Source organism: Talpa occidentalis, unplaced genomic scaffold, assembly GCF_014898055.3.
Source record: "Talpa occidentalis isolate TD23 unplaced genomic scaffold, MPIMG_talOcc4v2.1 talOcc4.15, whole genome shotgun sequence".
NCBI lineage: Eukaryota > Metazoa > Chordata > Mammalia > Eulipotyphla > Talpidae > Talpa > Talpa occidentalis.
In genome coordinates, this window is record NW_023601543.1 from 42,740,745 (window position 1) to 42,765,970 (window position 25,226).

The 25,226-nt window shown below is 36.0% G+C and overlaps 1 protein-coding gene across 2 annotated transcripts in view; it reads left to right on the plus strand.

The window, feature by feature from the left end:
* The window catches only part of ATRX (ATRX chromatin remodeler), a 155,170-nt gene that overhangs the window by 69,742 nt on the left and 60,202 nt on the right, over positions 1 to 25,226 (plus strand). For both annotated transcript variants that reach the window (XM_037511634.2, XM_054695664.1), the window contains exons 18-22: positions 3,276 to 3,406; positions 4,212 to 4,300; positions 4,419 to 4,591; positions 12,577 to 12,730; positions 17,792 to 17,898. In XM_037511634.2, coding sequence (XP_037367531.2) covers positions 3,276 to 3,406; positions 4,212 to 4,300; positions 4,419 to 4,591; positions 12,577 to 12,730; positions 17,792 to 17,898 — 654 coding nt within the window. The remainder of the gene's footprint in view (positions 1 to 3,275; positions 3,407 to 4,211; positions 4,301 to 4,418; positions 4,592 to 12,576; positions 12,731 to 17,791; positions 17,899 to 25,226) is intronic.

Genomic DNA, 25,226 nt, shown 5'->3' on the forward strand with positions numbered 1-25,226 from the left:
ATTGGATTGTTTGCTTTGTTTTTGTTGAGTTGTGAGCTCTTTGTAGATCTTTGTGATCAGACCCTTATCAGTTGTATGGAGTGCAAATATTTTCTGCAAATCAGTGCGGTGTCTCTTTGTTTTGGTTATTGTCTCTTTTGCTGTATAGAAGCTTTTTAGTTTAATGTAGTCCCAGCTGTTTATCTTTTCCTTTACTTTCTTTGCTTTGGGGGATGAGTCTTTCAATATGTTACTGAGATGTATGTCATGTAATGTTTTGCCAATATTTTCTTCAATATATTTTATGGTTCAAGTCTTATGTTCAAGTCTTATCCATTTTGAGTTGGTTTTGGGCATGGTGTAAGGTATTAGTCTTGTTTCATTCTTTTGCATGTGGTGGTCCAGTTTCCCCAGCACCATTTATTTAACTGATGATTCTTGTTCCATTCCATATTCTTTGCTCCTTTGTCTTAGATTAACTGTCCATATATGTGTGGGTTTATTTCTGGGCTCAATTCTATTCCAGTGATCTGGGTGTTTGTTTTTATTCCAGTACCATACTGTTTTAATTATTATGGCTTTGTAGTATAGTTTGATGTCTGAGATGCCTTGAGGTATTTTTTAATTTCTTCTTTGATTTTTCTCATTAATCCAGTGGTTTTCCAGTAATGTGTGGTTCACTCTCCATGAAATGGGTTTCTTGCTTTCTTTTCATGGTTGATTTCTAGTTTGATGCCATTATGGTAGAAGATAGTTGGCATGATTTTGATCTTCATGTATCCTTTGATGTTTGTCTTTTGGCCCGGTATGTGGTTGATCCTGGAGAATGAGCTGTGTGTGCTTCAGAAAAATGTGTATTCATTTTATATGTTCTGTAGATGTCTATGAGGCCCATGTGGTTTAGGTTTTTATTTAGGGCTATTGTGTCCTTGTTTATTTTTTGTATTGTTGATCTGTCCCTTGTTGAGAGTGGGGTGTTAAAGTGTTCTACTACGTATGTATTTTCTCTTATGTCTGTTTTCAGGGATGAATAGTAATTGTCTAATGTATTTTGATGCTCCTTCATTTGGTGAGTATATGTTGATGAGTGTTTGTCTTCTTGTGTATTGTCCCCTTGAGCACTATGTAGTGATCATCTATGCCTGTTGTCATGTTTTTTAGTTTGAAGTCTGTTTTATTTGCCTTAATTATGGTTGTTCCTGCCTTCTTTTGGCTACTGTTTGCTTGTGTAATAGTTTTCCAGCCCCTTACTTTCAATCTTTTTTTTTATCTTTAGAGCTTAGCTGTATTTCCTGGAGACAGCAGAAGGTCGGGTTCTGTTTTCTAGCATGGTACTCTTTGTCTTTTGATTGGTGAGTTTAGTCCATTTATGTTTAGGGTTATTAGTGATACATCGACATCTATTGTTGCCATTTTTTTCATCATTTTAGGGTTGTATTCAGTACCTTGTTCAGTTCTTCCCATTCATTCCTTTGTTGGTTGGATTTTAAGGCTTCTTGTAATAATTCTTGTACTGGGGGTGTAGTAGTAGTAGCACATTTCTGAAGATTTTGTTTATCTGGGAAGGTCGTTATTTTGCCCTCATAAAGGAAGGTGAGCTTTGCCTGATAAAGTATTTTTGGTTGCCAATTTTTGTCTTGGAGTTTTTGAATATGTTATTCCATTCTGTTCTTGCCCTTAGTGTGTGTTTAGAGAAATCTGATAATTGCCTAATTGTTTTTCCCTTATAGGTTATGTGTTTAATGCCCCCAGTCAGTTTCATTATTTTTTTTTGTCTTGTACTTTTGGAAGCTATGTATATATATATATATATATATATATACACACACATACATACATACATACATATATATGTCTTTCTGTAATTTTATTTTCTTTATGGTAGTTTGGTGTCCTTCTAGTTTCCTGTATGTCTATTTTTATTTATCTCTTCAAGTTTTCTTATTTCCTTGAATAGTTTTTCAGTTTCCTTGTTTCTCTCTTCTCCTGGGATTCCTATACCTCTTATATTTCCTTTCCTTGTGGTATCAGATAATTCTCATAGTGTTTCTTCATTCTTTTTCATTTGTATTTCTCTTTTCTTTTTTTATTCTTTTTGTGTCTGTCTTTTCAGGAGTACTGATTCATTCTTCTGTATCATCTGTTCTGTTTTCATAGCTTTTCCCAGAATATTTTAGCTCCTCTACTGATCATTTAACATTCCATAGTTCCTTTAAGTTTCAGTCTTATTCATCTGTTTGTGGATTATATTTCTCATTGCTTTCTTTTCCTTTTGTGCATCTTCTCTTATGTCTTAGAGTTTTTGGGTTATGGCAACTTTGAATTATTCATTTGCCATACAGAGAAATTCTTCCTTGTCTGAGTTGTTGGGTTTTGGAGATTTTCTTTCTATGGTGTTCTGTTCCCTGAAGGGCTTGCTTCACAACTTGTAATTTCATTTTCCCCCAATTTTTGTTTTTGGGTTTTCTTTGCTGACCTGGCTTATCCACGGGGGTCTCTGGGCTACTGGGGTGGTCGGCATGTGTCTGAGTGAGTCTTGGGAGTGTGTCTCGAGTGGTCATGGAGCCTTTGGCTATGTTGGATTACTTCCTTACTTGATACCTGAAGGGGCTTTGTCCAGCTGAGTCCTGACAATGTTTGTGAGAACTCTTGATCTGGTGGGGCTCACTCGTGCTTGCCCTGGAGGTTGTGAGTTCTTTGTGTGCTCTTTGTCACTCACCAGAGGCCTCCATTTCTCACCAGCTGGGGCTGTTAGGGTTAAAATAGGATGTTTTTATCCACATTCCATGGTTAGAAATTAGGGAGGTATATGAACCTGAATTAAGAAAAAATTACATTTTTATTGTATTAACCTTTAACAAAACTTCAGCATTTTGTCCAATTATGAATGTAGGTGACAAACCATACTATTACTAATGAGAGTTGTTACTTTTTAACTAATAGAGATCAGAAATATTCCTATAGATTGTTTTTGTAATCTCAGTGTTATTTACCTTTATCAAAATTTAAAATTTCATGTAATTGTTGGGCTTGCTGCTATACTTTGTTGTTTAATGAATTAAGAAAGCATGCATTTAATCACATTTAAAATATTTTGGTAATTTCTATTTAATCGAATTCTTTTATAATCCTTTATGTTTTTCAAAATACTATTCTAAGTGAAAGGATGGATAAGCTGCTTACATTGCTAAAGGAATTCATTTCAGAGATAAAATTTAAACCCCTAACTTTGTAAAATACTAGCTCTAAAAAATAATTCTGTACATTAAATATGTTTTTTTTTCCCATCTGATCAGGTGTAGGTAACAGCAGCGAAGGTGGAAGAGGAAAGGCAGGTGCAAAACTTTTCCAGGATTTTCAGATGTTAAGTAGGATCTGGACTCATCCTTGGTGTTTGCAACTGGACTACATTAGCAAGGAAAATAAGGTAAGCTAAATCAAGTAGCCTGAATTGATTTAAAGGTATCTTTTGAGGCATATTTTGAAATGTGTGTGTGTATAAGCATATATAGTATGTGTATGAATATAAGCATATGCATATGCTTATATATACACACATGCATATGTACATATATACACTACTTGAAATTTCCTTGGCTTTGTGGTATGCTAATTCAGATGATTTTATTGATAATTTTTATATGTTTAAATCTATTATGATTGTGTATGGAAGGGTTTTAAATCTTAATCTTAGATCTTGCACAACCATAGTAAAATCATCAAAACTAAGAAATTAACATAGGATCAATATTACTAACTAAATAACAGACTTTAATTGGATTTCATCAGTTTTTGTATTGATGTCCTTTTTTCTAGGATTTATTTATTTTTATTTATTTATGCATACAAGAACTGGGCTCTAGGCCAGAGGTGGGTGTGGGTGGGTGAGAGGACTCACCAGAGACAGAGTGGGGAGCAGAACAAGTAGATCTACTGTTAGCTCCCTGTCGGGGGATGGAACTCATGCCACAGTGGCTGGTGATAGTTTGATAGCACTGAGACTTTAACCCATGTGCTACCAGGGAGGCCCCTGATGTCCTTTTTTCAATGTAAAACCTTAACATCTATTGCGTTTATTAGTCACATCTGTCATGTCTCCCTTACATTTTCTAATTTATAGTTCCTCAATTCTTATCTCACCACAATTAATTTATCCTTAAATGAAATAAACAAGCATTATGATTTCCAATATAAGTTAAAATGAACTATTCATATATTTGTTTTTTCTCTAGGGATATTTTGATGAAGACAGTATGGATGAATTTATAGCTTCAGATTCCGATGAAACCTCCATGAGTTTAAGCTCTGATGATTACACAAAGTAAATTGAATACTTTTTGTGTTCTGTGTTGACATATTCACAATCTTGGTGATTTTCCTCTGATCATTTGCATTTGTATCTTTGTTTTATTAATAGTTTGGATTTGTTCTTTTTTTAGAAAGAAGAAAACAAAAGGGAAAAGGGGGAAAAAAGATAGTAGCTCAAGTGGAAGTGGCAGTGACAATGATGTTGAAGTGATTAAAGTCTGGAATTCAAGATCTCGTGGTGGTGGTGAAGGAAATGTAGATGAAACAGGAAACAATCCTTCAGTTTCTTTAAAACTAGAAGAATGTGAGTAATGAATGTTGCCTTTATTATGGAATATTAAGGCAGTATCATGTCAGTCCTTTTTTCAGTTATCATCCTCATTAATTGGATCATAGGAATCTTTCCTTAATATGTAAGCATTTCGTATAACCGAGTGTAGAGACAGGATGGCACGGGGCAGGTTCTCTGTGACCCGAGCAGACGGGTGAAGGAGAAGGCCTGGAGCCCTCAGTAGCTTTTGCAGCCTTTTATTGGGATTTACCGGGTACACGGCAGGCAGGGGGGTCAGGGGTCAGGCTGGCAGGTCTCCCAGCCCCCAGCATGTCTTTACTCTCTTTGGGCTCTTCGACATTCTCTCGTGGCCTTTCTTCTTTCTTATTCTCTTCTTCTCTCTCTTTTACTGTGCTGTTCCACTCTGCTTTCTTCTGCTGGTGTCCCCGGGACGCTGCCCTTATAAGCCCAGTCTCTCAGCCCAGGTGTATCCAGCTACGCATGCCCACACCCCACTCCAGGTGCCTGCCTTCAGGCATGCATTCAGGACCACTGAGATCCATCATCAATCCTAATGGCGGGAGGGCAGAAAAGCCTGATAATTATTTAGCCTACACCAAGGTACGCAATAAAAAATGTAATTTTAATTATAAGCAAACCAGTGTATTCTCTTAGGTAGTTAGGGGCAAAGGAAGAAAGTAAAACTATTGTTTCTTTACCTGTACTATTATTTTCACTGCCATGTTTTAGATAACAGTTCTTGAGCAACTTTGCAGTGTTGTTGGTATCTTTATTTTTTTTTTAAGATTTATTTATTTATACAAGCACTGGGCACAGTCAGAAGTGCGGGAGGATGAGAGAATTCACCAGAGCCAGAGCGGGGAACAGAACAGGTAGACTGACGAAATACACTGCTGAGGGGAGCAGCGGGCATGGCAGGAGAGGTCTGTCGTGTCATGTGGGACCCTTGCCGGCGGCTGGGGAATGAACCGGCACTGCAGAGGCTGCGGGCAGCTTCACAGCCCAGTGCTCAACCGCTGCGCCACCAGGGGAGGACCTGGTAGCTTTATTTTTATAAATTATTGATAGAAGTGGGCTTCAGACCTAGATATATCCAGTTGCAAGACCACCATTGTGTTTTAACTTAACTAGTGTAAGTAACTGAAGCATTTCAGATAATTAAACATGATTGTAATTCATTTGGTAGAGTGATACTACTTCCAATGGTTTAGTTTTTCATGTTCTATAATTATTGTCTAATTTAGGTTTTCCCTGTATCATGTACAGTTTGTGTCACCTCTTTCACTTTTTTTTGCTTTCGAGCATGATCTACACTTATTGAAAGTTTGTTCTTTTTTCCCCTTTTTTTTACATTTTAAAAGGACAGATTTATTAGGAAAAGGACAAGGAAGAAGAGAGGCACCTGCTTTGTCATAGGCAGGCAGGGGTGCTGCCTTTTTAGTGAAAGTTTTTGATTGAACTTCCTAATGGTTGAATTTGTCTTTATCCATATTTATATTTATAGTATAAATGTTGTGGCTACAAGTCCTCCTAGGGAAGTTTGAGTGGGAGAAACAGGAACTGAAATCTGAATATCAAATTTCTGAAGACAGAACTTTTAATAAATATTTGGCACTTGTGAAGTCACTGAGCAATATAGTTCACCACATGTGAGAAGAGACATGGTGGTGCCAGCTAAGTGAATAATACTTTGCTCAAACAGGGTTAACTGGTCTCAAGTCTGCAGCTGAACTAATTTTGCAATTCCTTGTTAAACATTTCTCTCTAAAGTACCTTCTTGGAATAGACAGATGGTAGCCTAAGTAAGCATAGACTCTGACTTCTTTAAGAATCAAGCAAATAATAAAAACAAAACTTCAAAATTTCCTCTCCTCTTTCTTCTCCCCTGTTACCCATATGACCGTTGATTATTGGTGTTCATCTTCCAATTAGATTTAAAGAATGTTTTTCTAAGAATAGTAAAGGAGTGGTTATAGTTTAATTTAACTTAATGGGGGAGCATCTGTTATCACCTGTCCTGCTCTTCCTGCCCTGTGTTTTTAATTACGATTCACTTTAGTCTCTCATCTCCTAATTAGAAATAAGTAGCTTAAAGTTTGTGTTCCTGATAAATTTCTTCAGATATTCTTGCTGAAATTTTTTCTCCCAATTTGTGGTTAAGAGGGTAGAGAGAGTAGACGGCCAGTATTCTTGACCTATGATGTAAATGAGTTACATTATGTTGAGATATTGATCCCTTCAACACTTAGATGTACAAGTGGAGTCTGAAGTAATTGAGTCACCTCCAGAAATGAGTTACCTGTTCCATTTTTCCTGGTGTACTATTTGAGTGTCATTGTTTCCTATATATTCCATAATATGAAAAGGATGGAAAGAACTGAGGCAGAGAATAGGCGAGTACATGTGAACTTGGAAGTAATCAAGGAAAGCTATAGGTTCCAAGTGAGAAACTTTGACTACTTGTCTAAGTTCTTCTATTTTAGCTGTGTGCAGTTAAATAGAAGTCATTCATATGTGCATATATTGTATTTTTTTTGCAGCTGTGAACATGTAATTTTTTATCAGAAACATTTTTCCAGAACAAATAGATGATAAAAATCTATTTTTGTTTTTCGGATCCACACTAATAGCATGTAAGGCTAGAGTAGATCATAGTATATGAACATATACAATGGTACTGTGTAGCTGTAGGGGCAGGAATGGGCACTGAGCAGGTTTTTGAATCCAGCAGACCAGGTAAGGAGAAGAGTCCTGAAGCCCTCAGTGGCTTTTGCAGGCTTTTATTAGGATTTACCAGGCACACAGCAGGCAGCGGTGCTGTGGGGCTGGGAGGCCTGCCAGCCTCCCAGTCCCCCAGCAAGTCCTCACTCTATCTGGGGGCTTTCCAGCGTTCTCTCTCTCTCGGCTTCTGTTCTGCTTCTGCTGGCATCCCAATGACGCCACCCTTAAAAGCCCAGTCCTAGCCCAGGTGAATCTCATCTACATTGTCCACACCCTACTCCAGGTACCCCCCATCAGGCATGCATTCAGGGCTGCAAATTTCTGTCATCTAGTGGCAGGAGGGCAGGAAAGCCTGATACTGTTTACCTTACCTTATAGTAGCTTTAAAAAATACACTTTCTGGGCCTCCCTGGTGGCCTAGGGGTAAGTCTCTTGCTGTCACTGCTATCGCCTGAGTTCGATCCCTGGCCAGGGAGCTAACCCATATATGGCACAGCAGACCTCTCCTGTCTCGCCCACTGCTCCCCTTAGCAGTGTATTTAGTAAATCCTCTTCTGCTGTCCACTCTGTCTGGTGAATCTTCTCACATTCCCCTTCACCCAGCACTGCACCTCTGACCTACACCCCAGCTCTATGTAAAAATGAATTAAAAGAAAAAATTGTCACTTTCTTACAGTAAATTTAAGAAAATCTGATTAGAAAGTATTAAAGGGTCAAAATGTTACACTTCGAATTTGAAATGACTATTAAGTAAATTACTGTAATTAACTTTCTTATTTTTCTGTAAAACAGCATCTTGATTAGAAAGTTAAGTGTACCTTGTAGCACTCCCATTTCTGTGTTTTAGTATTAGGATAGGTTTGTGACAAGGAAATGAGTATTAACTACTTCAAAATATTTTATTATTACTTTAAGTACTTTTAGAGTAAGCTTTACTTGTGAGCATGTACATTTTAAAATGTGTATAATTCATTGTATGGATATGTGATAAAATTCTTGTATTTAATGTAAGGCCATATATTAGCACCAAACACATTTATTCATTTGAGAAATATTTGTTTACTATGTGCCAGGTGTACTATTCTAGAAGCTTATATCAGTGAACGAGATATACTCATGGAACTTAACATTCTACTATTTTTACTACTATTATGACTACTATTATCCATACAAATACTATTCTGATGTTATTTTTCCTTTAAAAATAACATGCAGTTAATTATATATATATATATATATATATATAGAATATGATAGTTAAATATATATTTAGAATGCATCAAGATATTGGGAGTTAATGTGTAGGTTTTCTGGGTTTTTTTCCCCTCAAGTTTTATTGATTTTCCACTAGTTTATATAACTGTATAATTTGGGGACTACAGCTTCACACCTCCATATGTGTATATGTCTCACTCTCCATCATGTCACCAGTGTCACAACTCTTACCAACTTCCCACTCCTATCCCTTCCCCCATCCCTCAAATAACTAGTGTATTTTTTTAGGGTCTAAGAATTACTCTGTTTGTTTGGTATTGCCTTTGTGCCTTTCCTTGTAATCGTCTTTGTGATGTCCAGAGTGAATATTAAGCTGTGACTTTAATTCATTGTTATATGTCATGTATATATACAGAACATGTTATATATAAGTAACGATTAACCCATGTGGATGACAAAATAGTAATATTTAGCATGAAATATCTATTTGTAAGTTTTACATATTCAGGGTATTAACTTGAGTAGCCCATATTTTTATCAATTACTTTTTTTAGACATCAGTGTAAAGTATTGTTAATTATATACAATAGGATTAAACTTAGAATGGAATTTAGTGTATTAACATAGAAACTTGTCCTAAGCTTTGAGACTTATCTAGCCACATCCATCATTTTAATTAATTCTCTGTCAGCATTTTTATTTCTGACATTTTCACCTTAAATTACCTTTAGTAAATTTGATTAACTGTTGCTAAATTTGTGTGCAATCTATGAAACTGCAGACTTTCCCGAAAGGTACTGGTTACTTGCCTGTTGACTAATTGTAGAAGACAGTTTAGTCAACTTGCTTGATAAGTTATGTTTGGGGGTCCCCAAGACTACCTGCAGGTTCAGTTTTGTACTAAAATGACTTGCAGAACTCAGCATATAGTCTTATTCAGGATTATGATTTATTACAATGAAGAGTTACCTCCCATTTATGTACAAATTTCTCCAGCAATGTATTATGGGAACTTACGTGAAGTGTCTTCTACCATAGAAGGTCATTTAGAGACTAAATGGCCAAGTCTTTTTATTGAGGACTGAGCACATAGGCGCTGTCTGCCTGACACCAATTCTAGATTCCCAGAAGGAAAAAAAAAACACCAGATGTTTAGAATAAACCACAGTGTACAAATAGTCTAGGTGCAGTGAGCCACTGTTAACCAGGGCAAGTTTTATATTTGGTATAGGAAACTAAGTTCCCAGACATCAGTCAAGACCAACCTTGCAAACAGACTTTTCTGAGATGAAATATTACCTGATTATTGAAGGAGAGTAAAGTATTAATAGAAGTTTGTTAGGCAAAGATGGGGAGAAAATAATATGACATTCAAGAAAAAGTATGGAATCTTGAAAATTGTGACATGTTTGGGCAATAAATTCATTGTGGTTTGAAAATAAATGTATAATGAACTCCCTATAAGTAATTGAAATCACAACGACCCAGACACAAATAAACTCACTGATAAACAGTAAGTTTGAGAAGGTGCATAATACGAAAACCCTGGGGATATGCTAATCTTGAGTCTAGTGACATTGGTTTTCACTTCCCCAAGGATAACATACAAAACCTTGAGCTGTCTAGAAGGTGGAGAGTTCTTAGGACCCTTCTTAAAGTTGGATCTTTTTAAATAGTATATACTCCATGAAAGAATAGGATAGGAAAAAATATTGCCTGTCAATCCAGGAAGATGATAAAAGAAGGTTATCTGTTTCACTCTGTGTTCTGGATTGGGAAAAATAGTTTTCTTAGACCCATAATCATGTACTTGCCCTCACATAGTTTATGATTTGAATTTATATTACGTACACAGTTTAAAAATCTCAAGATGAGATACTGGCTTCAAAAGAAATTCTGGGTTGGTGTTTCCCTAGAACACCTGAAAGAAGCAAATGCAGAACACCATGGAGATATATGGCCTCAACCCAGGGTACGCAGGATCCCCACATTTTGCAGCTATACTGCAAATGAAATGAAATTCAGAATGATAGGGTTCTTGAGGAAACAACCTTAGGAAAAGTTAGCAACAAAATAAGGTAGTAATCAACCTGAGTAAAGTTAGCATGCAAAACAAGTCAGAAAATATAAAATTTAGATGAAATAGAAAACATTCTTGAAAAATATACGTTAACAGTATTGATTGTTGACTGTAGTTTTTTCATTGTAGCCAAAAATTAGAAGTAATCTAAATGTTTATGAACAGGAAAACTAAAAAGTGGTGATATATTCATGCAGTGCCATACTAGATGGCAGTTAGAATGGCTGAATAAGTTTCATTTTGAGTGACAACTGAAAAACTACATTCAAAAAAAAGTAAGTTATGGAATGATACAGTTTGATACCACTTTAGTTAAAAACATGAATAGTAATGTACATTTAGGGATATCCATTCAGTGAAAACAGAAAAACAAACAGAAATGATACAGAATTTGGGTTTTTAGTGAACCTTCAGTAAGGAGGAAGGGAAAGAAGAGAATGGGATTGGGCAGGGTTACATACTAGATTTCAGCTATATCAGAAGCAGATTGAACAAGTGTTAAAATTTGTGGGAATAGCTGTTCATTATATTTTATATAATTTTTTGAATACTTAAGTATTTTCTGACAAAAGTATATATAAAAATTTTAAATTATTTGTATTAAAGAGCAATTGAAACAAGACAAAAGCAGGTCAAACCTGGATAGCTCTTAGTTTGAATTAAACTGTTTATGCTTAGAACTTCAATAGATTGTTTTGGACTACTTTTTTCTTATACCTTTTGTAGACAAAATAGAGAGAAAATAAATGGAGAAAACAAAACAAAATGACAGCATATTACATGATTCTAGGATTAATCCTTGTTTGAGTTTTCTAGAATTCTAAGTAGCATAGGGAAACGTTTCCTGCGTGCAAGATATTTCCTCTCTTGATCTCTGAGTCTAGAATTCCCTTTCTCTCCCCCCCAACACTGCTTCCTCTCTTTGGGTATCTGGATTTCTTTTTCTCTGGTCCCCATCTCTTTTGGTACATTTTGGGGGTTACGTTCTCTCAGGGCCTACAGATTTCCATATTAGGGTTTCAGTCTTTCATAGCCCCCTGCACCTACTTGGCTTCTATTTTTCATATTTGTATTCTTTCAGGTTCTGTCTCTTGTTTACTGTTTCACTTGGCACATCACACGTGCGTGTGTATGTGCGCGTGCGCACATATGTGCACACGCCTGCATCTGCCTGTCTCTCTCTTCCTTCTCTCAGACTCCCAAATCCCCATGAGTCTCTCTCACTCTCTCCCTGGGTTGGTCTACATCTCTTTCTCTTGGTCTTTTTCTCAGTCTCTCTCTTGGGGTCTTAATGTTTCTTTCTTTTATTTTTTTTTAAAGTTTTATTTATTTATGCATACAAGAGCTGGGGTATAGGCGAGAGGTGTGGGGGTGGAGGCTGAGAAGATTCACCAGAGACAGAGTGGGGAGCAGAACAGGCAGATCTACTGAAATACACTATTGAGGGGAGCAGTGGGCGAGACAGGAGAGGTCTGCTGTGCCATGTGGGTCACTTCCCCAGCCAGGTATCGAACTCCTGCTGCAGTGGCTGCTGATAGCGTCATAGTGCTGAGAGGTAACCCCTTGGCACCATCAGGAAAGCCCTTAAAGTTTTTTGTGTTTTTTTTTTTTTTAATAGAGGCATGTTTTATTTATTTATTTGTTTGTTTGTTTGTTTGTTTGTTTATACATGCACTGGGTACAGTCAGAAGGTTGGGAGGGTGAGAGAATCCACCAGAGCCAGAGCGGGGAGCAGAGCAGGCAGAAGGACCGAAGTACACAGCTGAGGGGAGCAGCAGGCGGCAGGAGAGGTCTGCGCGCCATGTGGGACCCTCCTCTGGTGGCTGGGGAGCAGCCGGGGATCGAACCGGCGCCGCAGAGGCCGCGGGCAGCTTCGCAACCCAGCGCTCAACCGCTGCGCCACCGGGGAGGCCCGGCCCTTAAAGTTTTTTAATTGCCTTTAATTTTTTTAATTGCCTACTTATTTGTTTCCATTATTTAGGTAAAGCTACTTCCTCTTCAAATCCAAGCAGCCCTGCTCCAGACTGGTACAAAGATTTTGTTACAGATGCCGATGCTGAGATTTTGGAGCATTCTGGGAAAATGGTACTTCTTTTTGAAATTCTTCGAATGGCAGAGGAAATTGGGGACAAAGTGTAAGTTCTTTCCTACTTTTATTATATAAATAAACTTTTTGGTAACTTTTCTGTTGTTTAAACAATTAATTTGAAGAAATCTGTTTTGTTTCCTCTCTAAATATGTAATTTCTCTACTTTATATAGTGATAGACAACTATATTCTTTGCAAGTCAGTACTAAGTGCATATTCTGGTTATTTCCTAAGTGCTGTTTTCACCTTAGGGCTATTGCACCGTGAACTTACTTCCTTGAGCCAAGCCTCCAGTTGATGTCTGTATTTGACCATCTTCAAAATCACATTTCAGTTCATGCAGTGTAACTACTGCCCTTTCAGTTTACTAAATACCTCCCCCCCGCCCCCAAGTTACTTAGTGACCTTCATATTCCCAAATCTAAGGAACACTTCTCAAATTTTACTTCACTCTTTGACTATTCTGTCATTAACATTTCTCATTTGTTTTTTATTCCTGTTTGTTATGCTTCTAGCATTTGTACCTCCATTTCCTTCCCTGCATCCATATTGCCCAATCTCATCCTTTACATTACCATTCAAAAGCCATATTTTTAAAGTTTTAGACCAGATTTATTGTTTAGGCTGTTATGAGGTTCCAGCATCTGATCATAAAATATTTTAAAAATATTACCCATGATGTACATTGTAATAGCAGTTTAAGATAGGGCTAAAATAAACTTTTATCTTAAAAAATTTTCAGACTTTTTCTTTTAACCTTTCTGAAAGAGGCAGATCTTCTGTATATTTCTATACTCCCTTTTGATATACCTCTACTCCCCTCAGTATATTTCAATGTACCTGTATATGTCTTTTCACTGAATAGTGAGTTGTATGAAAATAGAAACTTTTATTCATTTTTATTAACCCCAGTGACTGGCTACCTAATAAGTATTCACTAAAAGTTATTTTTGTTGTATATTGCCACTTTATACAGAAATGAATAGAGTAGTAGTAACAGAGATAAAGGTATGTTTTGGAATAGAAACAGGACTTGGTAGATGAAATTCAGGGCAGAAAGGAGAGAATAGTCAAAGGTGATTTACAGATTTCTTGCCTACGTTACTGGTGGAATATGGTATTACATCCTAAGGTAGAGATGCTTAGGGCAGTGTTAATTTTATTAGAGCTTACAAAGAGACCTGCTCTATGTTAAGTTTGAAAGACCTATTAGATATCCATGAGAGTTGTTATGTAGAAAGTGAATATTTGACTCCCGAGTTCTCAGGAGAGATTATTGCTCTAGGCATGCTTTTTTTCTGCAGAAGCATCTTTAGTTTAACATTAATTTTTATTTGGGTACCATACAAGAATTTGAAAAGTATACTAGGGATTTTAGTGGTATTTATTTTTAATTTTTTAAATATTTACTTATGTTTACAATAGCTAAGCTTTGGAAACAACCCAAATGCCCAAAAATAGATGACTGGATCAAGAAGATGTGGTACATATATACCATGGAATATTACTCAGCATTCAAAAAAGATAAACACATGCAATTTGCAGCAACATGGATGGCGCTGGAAGGGATCATGCTCAGCGAAATAAGCCAAAAAGAAAAAGAAAAATACCGGATGGTCTCACTCATAGCAGGAATCTAGAAAACTTAAATAAGGGACCAGGAAAATGAATAACTAATAAGAAAGTGAAAATCAAAATCAACAAAAAACTATGAACCAGAGACACTTTAGGGGGCGGGGGTGGGAGGGAGGGATTGGGGTCAGAATGGGGGGGCTTGCAATTGTATGGGGAATATAACAATAAAATTTATTAAAAAAATAAAAATAAAAATAAATATTTACTTATGTATACAAGAGCTGGGATACAGGCCAGAGATGTGGGGGGTGAGCGGACCCACCAGAGACAGAGTGGGGAACAGAACAGGCAGATTGATTGAAATACAACACTGAGGGGAGCAACGGGCGAGACAGGAGAGGTACCTTTAGTGGTATTTAATTTCCCAGTGTATGAATCTTTTCCACAATGTTCATCATAATCATAGTCTTTCCTGTGGTAGAATATATACCATCTCAGAAGACTACCTATAGTTGAATATTTCAAATTGTTAAAACAATATATTGTTTTTTATTATATTTTAAATATTTTTTACATTGGTCTTCATTTTTGTACAATGTATGCTTTCTCATCTCAGTTATAGTCCCTGTGAAATTCCCACCACCAATTCACCCATGTACCATCACCATAGTCCCCTGTGCTCCTTCCACCCCTGTAAAACAATATATCCTTATCTTTACTTGGTACTTTATCCCTATAGCTGTTTCCCCTTTGACCTAAAATAGAATGTATCTACTGTATTTTTTACATAGTTCTAGTGATTTCTAGTTGTAAACCAACTGATATATATGCAATTTTAGAAACATACTTTATTATGGAAAAAAAATTTTTTTAAAGATTTATTTATTTATTTATACAAGTACTGGGTAAAGTCAGAAGTGCGGGAGGGTGAGAGAATTCACCAGAGCCAGCGCAGGGAGCAGAGCAGGCAGACTGACGAAGTAGACTGCTTAGGGGAGCAGCAGGCGGCAGGAGAGATCTGCGTGCCATGTGGGACCCTCACTGGCGGCTGGGGATTGAACTGGTGCTGCAGAGGCTGCGAGCAGCTTCGCAGCCCAGCGCTCAACTGCTGCACCACCGGGGAGGCCCTATTATGGAAAATCTTAAAACAAAAAGTGGAAAGAATATTATAGTTATTTTTCATATACCTCCCACCTAGATTCTATACTGTATTTTATTGTACTTTGTTACTTATCTATCCATCACTCCACACATTTTATTTTTCTGATACCTTTCAAAGTAGGTTGCAATGTAACTACCACTATTTCAGTTGTTTTTTAAATAGTGATAGGTTAATCTCGGTTGCCCCTTTTAGCTTTTTCCCTCAGTTCATTCATCTATTTTGTGCATAATTTCAGTCTTGACCACATGGTCTGATAGTTTTTTTTTAACAACTATCTCAAAATATGTTTTTAGTAAACAAAACAACTTCAGTTGAGTTATAATGAAGTTGGTTTTTGTTTATTCTTGACCATGTACATTCATCTGATAGAAAGGTTTTTCAACATTAAATTTTACTATTTGTTCAGAACTTGTTATCTAAGGCTCTCTCTCTCACACACACAAATACCCCCCCTCTCCCCTCTCCCCGCTCCCTCTGTCTCCCTCTCTCTGTCTCCCTCTCTCCCCTCTCCCCCCTTCTCTCCCTCTCCTTTTCTTCCTCTCTCCCCCTCTCTCCTTCCCTCCTCTTCTCTCTCTCTCTCTCTCTCTCTCTCTCTCACTCTCACTGTCAAGTCAGATTCCGCTGTTGTCTATTTGCGCCGTTCATCTTTTGCCCCAGATGAAAACTTGATCTTTCACAGAGAGAGAAATAAATGAATTTTAGTCATCTTAGCCAGTGATAATGCTGGTTAAGTTTTAACAACTGAGTCTCCCAAAAATAATAATGACAAAAATACAGAAAGCAAAAAAGCAAGAATGAAAAGCCCTCATTTGTATCATTTGTTGATTTCCATGGTATAAATAATCCCACTATGTCCAATTTTAGGCTACTTATATATCAGAATTATTCACTAAAGATATTGTACTGTGAGTTCAAGGCACAGTCCTGGGTAATTTACACTGTGCACCAGGAATCAATTTCCTTACCAATATTGTAGGGTTAGAGTACTAGGAGACAGTATGCTTCCACAGTGCAGAGCTCAGAAGCCATATAGTAGCCAATGTGTACATGGTTAACTCCAAAAGTTATTTCATAATTTGAGTCATTCTTTTTAGTTCTAATTTGAAAATATCTCATAGCAAGTGTTCAATTATGTCTGCTTCTCATCAATGGGATAGAGCCTTGGTTTTCAAAAGGTTTCTCAGAGCCTTTGCAGGTTGCAGAGCCTTAGAGGAGAGAGTTCAAGCGCCAGTGAAAACTTTTCCTATCACCTGATGCTTAAAACACCACCTTGCTTTTTATTTTTTTTAAATTTTTTGTAAAGATTTTTATTTATGCATACAAGAACTGGGGTACAGGCCAGAGATGTGGGGGTTGAGAGGATTCACCAGAGACAGAATGGGGAACAGAACAGGCGGATTGACTGAAGTACACTGCTGAGGGGAGCGAGTGAGTCAAGGAGAGGTCTGCTGTGCCATGTGAATAGCTCCCTGGCCGAACTCATGCTGCAGTGGCTGCGGATAGCTTCATAGGTTGCATCTTAAACCCTTGTGCCACCAGGGAGGCCCACTTTTTATTATTTTTTTGAATAGCACATAAGACTTTATATGAACAAGTAGTTTTCATGCCTAAAAAGGAGTTAGAAACCACTGGGATAGTGAATTAGGAATTTGCAGACACATTTGAAATGAAATAACAAAATGTTGTAGCGTATATACAATTTTAAATTACTCAGATACGTTTTGTATGAAGACTTTTTCTCCAATTTATCAACTTTTTTCCCATAGATCATATTTTTAGTGTCATGTCTCAAGATTGTTTGCCTAGCTCCAGGGTACAATTTTTTTTTTCTTTGTATTCTGCTAAATATGCTATAGTTTTACATTGGGCATTTAGATTTATGCTCCATTTTAAGTTAATTTTTACATAAGGTATGCAGTTCCTTTTTTCTGTTTGGCATGTGGATGTCCAGTTTTGCCAAGACAGTTTGTGACTCTTCCTTTTTCATTGATGCCTTTGTTTCTTGGTCAAAATTAAATTAACCATATTGTGTGGCTCTTTATCTGGCTGCTGATTCTGTTCCATTGATTTGCCCTTGTCCCTTTGTCAGTACTACAGTATTTTGATTGCTCTAGCTTTGTAAGTGTTGAAGTCATGTACATTAGACCTCCAACGTTTTGCCTTTCAAAATTGTTTTCCCAATTCTGTGTGCTTGACATTAACATATATAAGTTAGAATCTACTTGTTAATTTCTACAAAAGATCCTGCTGGGGTTTTGATTGGAGTCATTTTGAATTTGTAGATCAATTTTGAATTTGTAGATCAACTTGGAAATAAGTTATATCTTTACTATTTGAATCTTCTAATCAGTGAACACTATTTCTTTTTCAGCCTTGTTTTTAGCCAGTCTCTCATATCTCTGGACCTGATTGAAGATTTTCTTGAATTGGCTAGTAGGGAGAAGACAGAAGATAAAGATAAACCTCTTATTTATAAAGGTGAGTTAAAAATATTTCTATATCATTAATTTGAAACAATTGAAGTAAAAATAATTCCCAGACCCACAACCCTAGTGTATGCATTTTTCTACACTTCTTATCTTTATCCACATAAATATGGTCTATGTTATTGACATGGTAGCATCAATTAAGATTTTTTCAACAGCTTTAGTGAACTATAATTCACGTACAATACAATTCATCCATTTGAAGTGTACAATTAAATGGTTTTTAATATGTTCACAGTTATGCAACTATCACCACAGTCAATTTTTGAATGTTTAATAACCACCTATTACTCTTCTACCCCCTTTCCCACCCCTGAGCAATCACTGAATCTGCTTTGGGTTTCTATGGATTGACTTATTCTCAACTTTTTACACAAATGGAATCATAGAATATTTGGTATTTTGTGAATGGTTTCTTTCACACAGCATGTCTTCAGGGTTTGTTCATATGTTAGTACTTCATTCCATTTCATGGCCTAGCCACTGTATGGATAAAGCCCACATTTTGATTATTCATTCATTTAAAGATATTTGGATTGTTTTCACCTTTGGCTGTTGTAAATAGTGCTACTATGAATGTTTATTTAGAAGTTTTTATTTATTTAAAACATCTCTTTTCAATTATTTGGATATATATCCAAAAATGGAATTGTTGAACTATATGGTAAGTCTATGTTTAACTCATTGAGAAACCACCAAACTCTTTTCCATACTGCCTAATACATGGTTTTACATTACCACTAGCAGTGTACAAGTGTTCCAATTTCTCTCCAACTTTGCCAGTACTTGCTGTTTTTCAAATGGTTGTGAAGCAGTATCTCATTGTGATTTTCATTTCTATTCCTCTTATTACTAATAATGTTGAGTATCTTCATGTGCTTGTTGGCCATTTGTAGATCTTCTTTTGAAAAATGTCTATTTGGATCCTTTGCCCAGTTTGAATTTTCATTTTTACATTTTCTGTATACTGGATCCTTATCAGATAAAGGATTTGCAAATATTTTCTTTCTGTGGGTTATCTTTTCACTATCTTGATAGTGTCCTTTAATGTACAAAAGGTTCTCATTTTGATAAAATTCAATTTCTCTTTTTGTTGTTGTTACGTGTGCTTTTAATGTCATATCTAAAAAAACCACTGCCAGGGCTTCCCTGGTGGCACAAGGGGTTAAGTCTCAGTACTATCAAGCTATCGCCAGCCACTGGAGCATGAGTTGGATCCCAGGCCAGGGACCTTACCCACATGGCGCAGCGGACCTCTCCTGTGTTGCCTGCTGCTCCCCTCAGCAGTGTATTTCAGTCAATCTGCCTTTTCTGCTCCCCACTATGTCTCTGGTGAATCCTCTCACCCCTTGTACCTCTGTCCTACACCCCAGTTCTTATAGGATAAATAACAAAGTCTTTAAAAGAAAAAAAAAAACCACTACCAAATCCAAGTTAAGGAAGACTTACCCCTATGTTTGCTTCAAAGAATTAGTTATAGCTCTTACATTAAGGTCTTTGATCTATTTTGATTGTTTTAATAAATCGTGTGAGGTAAAGGTTCAACTTTAGCCTTTTGCTGTGGCTATCTAGTTATCCTAGTTGTATTTCTTGAAAAATAGTCTTCCCTCCATTGACTGTTCTTGGCACCTTTGTTGAAAATCAGTTGGCTCTAGAGATAGAGATTTATTTCTTGACTCTGAGTTCTATTCCTTTGATCTGTGTGGCAGTCCTGAAGTCTGTAACACGCTGTCCTGATTAACATTGTTCTGAAAGTAAGTTTGGAATTCGGAAAGTATGAGTCTTCCTACTTTGTTTTTCTTCAAGATCATTTTGGCTATTCTGAGTCTCTTGCAATTTTTTGTGAATTTTAGAATCAGTTTGTAACTTTCTATAGAGAAGTCAGTTTGGATTCTTTTAGGGATTGCCTTGAATCTGTAGCTCATTTTGGGAGGTCTTCCCATCCATGAACACAGGATGCTTTACCATTTATTTAGATCTTTATTTTTTTTCACCAGTGTTTTATAGTTTTTAGTGTATTTGTTCTGCGTTTCTTGGGTTAATCTGTTTGTTCCTGATTTTAATCTTTTTGATGGAATTATAAATGGAATTGTGGTCTTCATTTCTGAATTGTTTATTACAAATGTTGAGTTTTTGTTATTCAGTTTTATTTTTAGTTTTTATTTTTTTTTTAGCTTTTTAAAACATCCTTGTTTATTTTCCCATAATACAGGATTTCTCCCTCAGGAGTGGTTCCCATCACCAAAGCACCTCCACATAGTAAACAAACAATCCAACAATCCAATCAAAAAATGTGCAGAAGAGCCAAATAGGCACTTCTAAAAGAAGATATGCAGTAGCCACCAGACATATAAAAATGTTCATCATCACTTATCGTCAGGGAACTGTACATCAAAACCACAGTGAGATAACCACCTCATACCTGTGAGAATGGCCCATATCAAAAAGCCACAAACAAGTGCTGGTGAAGGTGTGGAGCAAAAGGAATCCTATTACACTCTTGGTGGGAATGTTTACTGATCCAGGCCCTATAGAAAAAAGCGTGCAGGTTCCTCAAAAGACTAAATTGATTTTTATATGTTAACTCATTTATTAGTTCTAATAGTGTTTTAGTGAAATTGTTTTTAGGACTTTCCATATAAAAGATCATGTCATTTGCAAAGAGAGATAATTTACTTCTTCTTTTCCAGTATGAATTACTTTAATTTCTTTTTGTTATCCAATTTCTCTGGCTAGAACCAAGTACAGCGTGAAAGTGGCAAGAGCAAACATGTTTATTAATCCTAGGGGGAAAGATCTGATCTTTCATCATTATGTATGTGTAGCTGTAGTTTTTTCATAAATGGTGTTTATAGAGTTGAGAAAGTTCCCTTTTGTTTCTATTTTCTTGAGTTTTTTTTTAAAAATCCTGAATGTGTATTGAATATTGCCAAATGATTTCTCTGTGTCTACTGAAATAACATGTAATTTTTTGTATTCTCTTAATAATATGGTACATAACTTTGACTATCAAATGTTAAATCAACATTGCACACCTAGGATAAATCCTACTTGTCATGGTATATAATTCTCTTTATATTTTGCTGGTATTGGTTTGCTAGCATTTTGTTCAGGATTTGTGTGTCCTTATTCATAAGAGATACTAGTTTTCATTTTTGTTTTCTCCTGATGCCTTACATATCACATCAAAAGATGATATATAAATGACCAACAAGCATATGAAATGATGCTTATCATCACAAATCATTAGAGAATTGCAAATCAAAACCTCAGTGAGATATAGTTTCACACTCATTAGGATGGATAACAGCAAAACAAAACAAAAAACCTCAGTAAACAGCAAGGTTTGGCAAGGATATGGAGAAATAAGAAAGAACTCTTTTACTCTGACTGGAAACATATTCATGCCACCACTATGGAAAACTATATGGCAGTTCCTCAGAAAATTAAAATTAGAGTTACCATTTTTCATATTTCATATTTTTCTAGCTGTTTTTTGTGGATGTGTGCAGTAAATCTTCACAATCTATGTTCTAGTAGCAAGTCTTTATTCTGTTTTCAATAAAGTAAAATGTCATAGTGACTAAAGCACCATGTCTACATATCTGATTAGATCCTGAAAGAACCTGCCAGAAAAAGGCTTTGAAATAATGATAAAAGAGAAGCAAACCCCTGGCTAGTGAACCGTGTATCCTAAAGGGAAAGTCTTTTTGTAAATAAATTTATCTTACTTTTATTGAGGCAACATTAGGATCTCCCCCATCAGGTTTCACCACCTTAGTGCACCCATCCCCAAATCACCAATAGTCCACCACCATAGTCCTTTGTGCTTCTTTTCCTTTTTGTTTTTACCCCTCCCCCCAAAAGTCAACTTATAAAAGGAGTAGAAATCTTGATAAATGTTGTGAAATAGATGAACCTTGTGGATAATATGCTAAGTAAGATAGCACAAAAAAGACACTGTTACTCTATTTATGAGCTATCTAAAGTACTCAAATTCACAGACAGAGAAAGTAGAATGGCATTTACTGTGGGGAAAAGAAATGGGGAGTTATTTTGCAACATGAAGAAATTCTGGAGATTTGTTGTACAGCAATATGAATATTTTTAGCACTACTGAACTGTACACTTAGAATAGTTAAGATGATAAATTCTATTGTATTTTTTACCACAATTAAAAATTCACACAGCTGCTAGTGGAAGTTGATTAAAATAAAGGGTTTTTGGTTTGTCTTGCACCAAATCTTTCAGATTCATCTGTTTGTTTTTGTTAAAACTACATTTTTTTAAAAAACTAGAGATATAGATGAAAAATTAGGAACTCTAATTTTTTTAGTCTGTAAGACAAAAATTTGTATTGAAAACAAATAGACATTAAGAAAAAGGTATTTCATAAGTACCTACTAGGTACTCCACCAAAGACTATACTGTAAAACACAGTTTTCTTTCTTTTAATGAGCTAATGTCTAATGATCAATACAGATACTAAATAAATATAGAAAATTAAATGTCAGGGAAATTAAGGGTAAAGTGTTTCTATGATTTAGGAAGGAGTTGGTATAATCTCTCTACTTCATGATATCTCAAATAGTTCCTTGGTATGTTTTAAACATACTTTCCTCTTATCCATCAATTTTTAGTGCATAAAAAATTCCAAATTGGGGCAAAGGGAACAGGAGAAAGGAAGGGGAAAAGTCTTTATCATATTGACCATTTTTAAATGTACAGTTCTGTGGTATTAAGTATATTCACAATCCCTGCAACAATCTCCGCCATTAAAAAAAAAATTCACCAGTTTTTCTGGGAAGCAAATCCCTGGAGCTTTTCATGATGTCATAATGGAAGTTCTCTCCACAGAAATTAAGTTTTGTTCACTTATTATTTCATAAACATTTTTTAAAGATTTATTTATGCATACAAGAGCTGGGGTGCAGGCCAGAGGTGCGTGGGGTGATTCACCAGAGACAGGGTGGGGAGCAGACCAGGCAGATCTACTGAAACACACTGCTGAGGGGAGCAGTGGGTGAAACAGGAGAGATCATCTGTGTCATTTGGGTCACCTCCCTGGCAGGGGATTGAACTAGTGCTGCAGAAGCTGTGGATAGCTTCGTAGTGCTGCAACTTAACGCTTGCACCACCAGGGAGGCCCCTCAAAAACATTTTGATGTTACTACATAATCTGTCACTTTCAGTTCTATAAAATCATAATTTACTTAACTATTTTTCTATTTTACAGTTAGATTATTATTTTCAGTTTTCCACTCTTACAGGTAATCTACAATGGGTATCTTGATGGCAGATGATGCTTTAAATTTTCTTTGGGTTAAATTCCCGTGAAAAATAAATTATTTTTATGGGTATAACTCTTTTGCTATTTGAGAATATAATTTTGTAGTATATTTCTTTGTTTTCTAAGTAATGATAATTGTTTATTTAGTGAATGTATTTCTAATAAAAAGGGAATCACTTTTCTGCAGATAATCATGTAGTTATTTGCATGATCAGTATCAAACATTTTTAAAAAAAATTTTTATGCACACAAGAACTTGGGTGTAAGCCAAAGGGGTGTGGGAGGGGTGAAAGGATTCATCAGAGACAGAATGGGGAGCAGAACAGGTGGATCTACTGAAATAAACTGCTGAGTGGAGCAGTGGGCGAGACAGGAGAGGTCTGGCTGGGCATCGAACTCATGTCAAAGTGGCTGGCGATAGCTTGATAGCACTGTGTCTTTAACCCCTGCACCAGGGAGGCCCAGCATCACACTTTTAATAGCTATTGAGATATAGGCCTTTTCTTATTGATACTTTTTTTCAAAAGGAGGCTATACTGTGGCCTTTTTCTTTTTCTTTTTCTTTCTTTCCTTTTTTTTTGCCTATGGTACCCTGAGTACTTTTAAGTGTACAGTGCTATAATTTTACATTTCTTAGCATTTATATTGCTAACAATTTTTATTACCATACTTACTGTAAATAAAATGAAATCTCTTTTATGTTGGGGGGGGCTAGTAATATCCTGTACCAAGTCATAGGCAGATTTTTTTTTTTAAATAGGGACATTGCTTTCTTAGATCACTACAGTACTTGAAAAGTAATATTAGCTCTTTGTTCAATATAATGCCTCATATATATTAGTGGCATACAAATACACCTACTTTTTTTCCCCCCCAGTAAAACCCTTACACAGAATATTAGTTTCTTGGATGTGGATTACTAAAGGAATGAAGGGTTCTCTCACTCTTCCCCAAATAAGACTAAGATCTCCATTTCATTTTGTAAAGATAGGTTACCTAACATGTGTAAAGACACAATCTAGGATAAAGTACTTAACAAAAGAGGAAATGCCCCTAAACTCTTAAATGTTACATTCTTGTCAGGGAAGAACAATAAGAAGCAAACAAGTAAGTGCATTGTTAAAAACCAGAAAACCTAGTGGAGAAATAATGAAATAGTATAAAGATAATAGAATATTTTAGAACAGTATGTAGGATGGTCAGGCTTCACTGATGAGGTAACATTTAAGAGACACTTGAAAGGGCATGGGCCATGCAGCTATCTGGAGGAAGAACATTACCAAGCAGAGAAAACAGCAAGTGAAAATGCAGTGAGATTACAACATAATTAACATATATGCCATTTTTTCCCACTGGAAAGAAATAAAAACCATAAATAAATACATTGACTTTTGTAGCCAGTACCAGATTTTCAGCTAGGAAATTCTAGGTTTTCAAAATAAGGAAAGATATGGGTAAGTAACAAGCATGTCAAAAGCATCTTTTAAACTAATGTATTCAATTTAAAAGTTTGCTAAAAGGCAGAAATGTTTTGTCAACTTGTCTTTTTGTTATGACTCTAAGCTGTCATGATATGAATTTTGCGTAGAAGGGATATAAAATAGTCTTATGTTAAAGAATTGGAATGGAAATTACATATGATAAAATATCCATAAGCACATAATCCATTGGTATTTTAGTATCCATAGCTTACCTATTGTAAATAGTGCTGCAATAAACATAGGGGTGGAGATATCCTTTTGAATTAATGTTTTTGTGTCCTTTAGGTAGATTCCTAGGCATGGACTTGCTGGGTCATATAGTAGTTCCATTTATAGTAGTTCCATAGCGGATGGATCATTTTGCATTCCCAACAGCAGTGTAGGAGAGTTCTTTTATTCACCATATCCTTGCCAACATTTGTTATTGCTGGTTTTTTTTTTTCTTTTTATATGTGCCATTCTTACTGGTGTAAGGTGGTATCTCATTGTGGTTTTGATCTGCATTTCCCTGATTATGAAAGCATGTTGAACATTTTTCATATGCCTTTG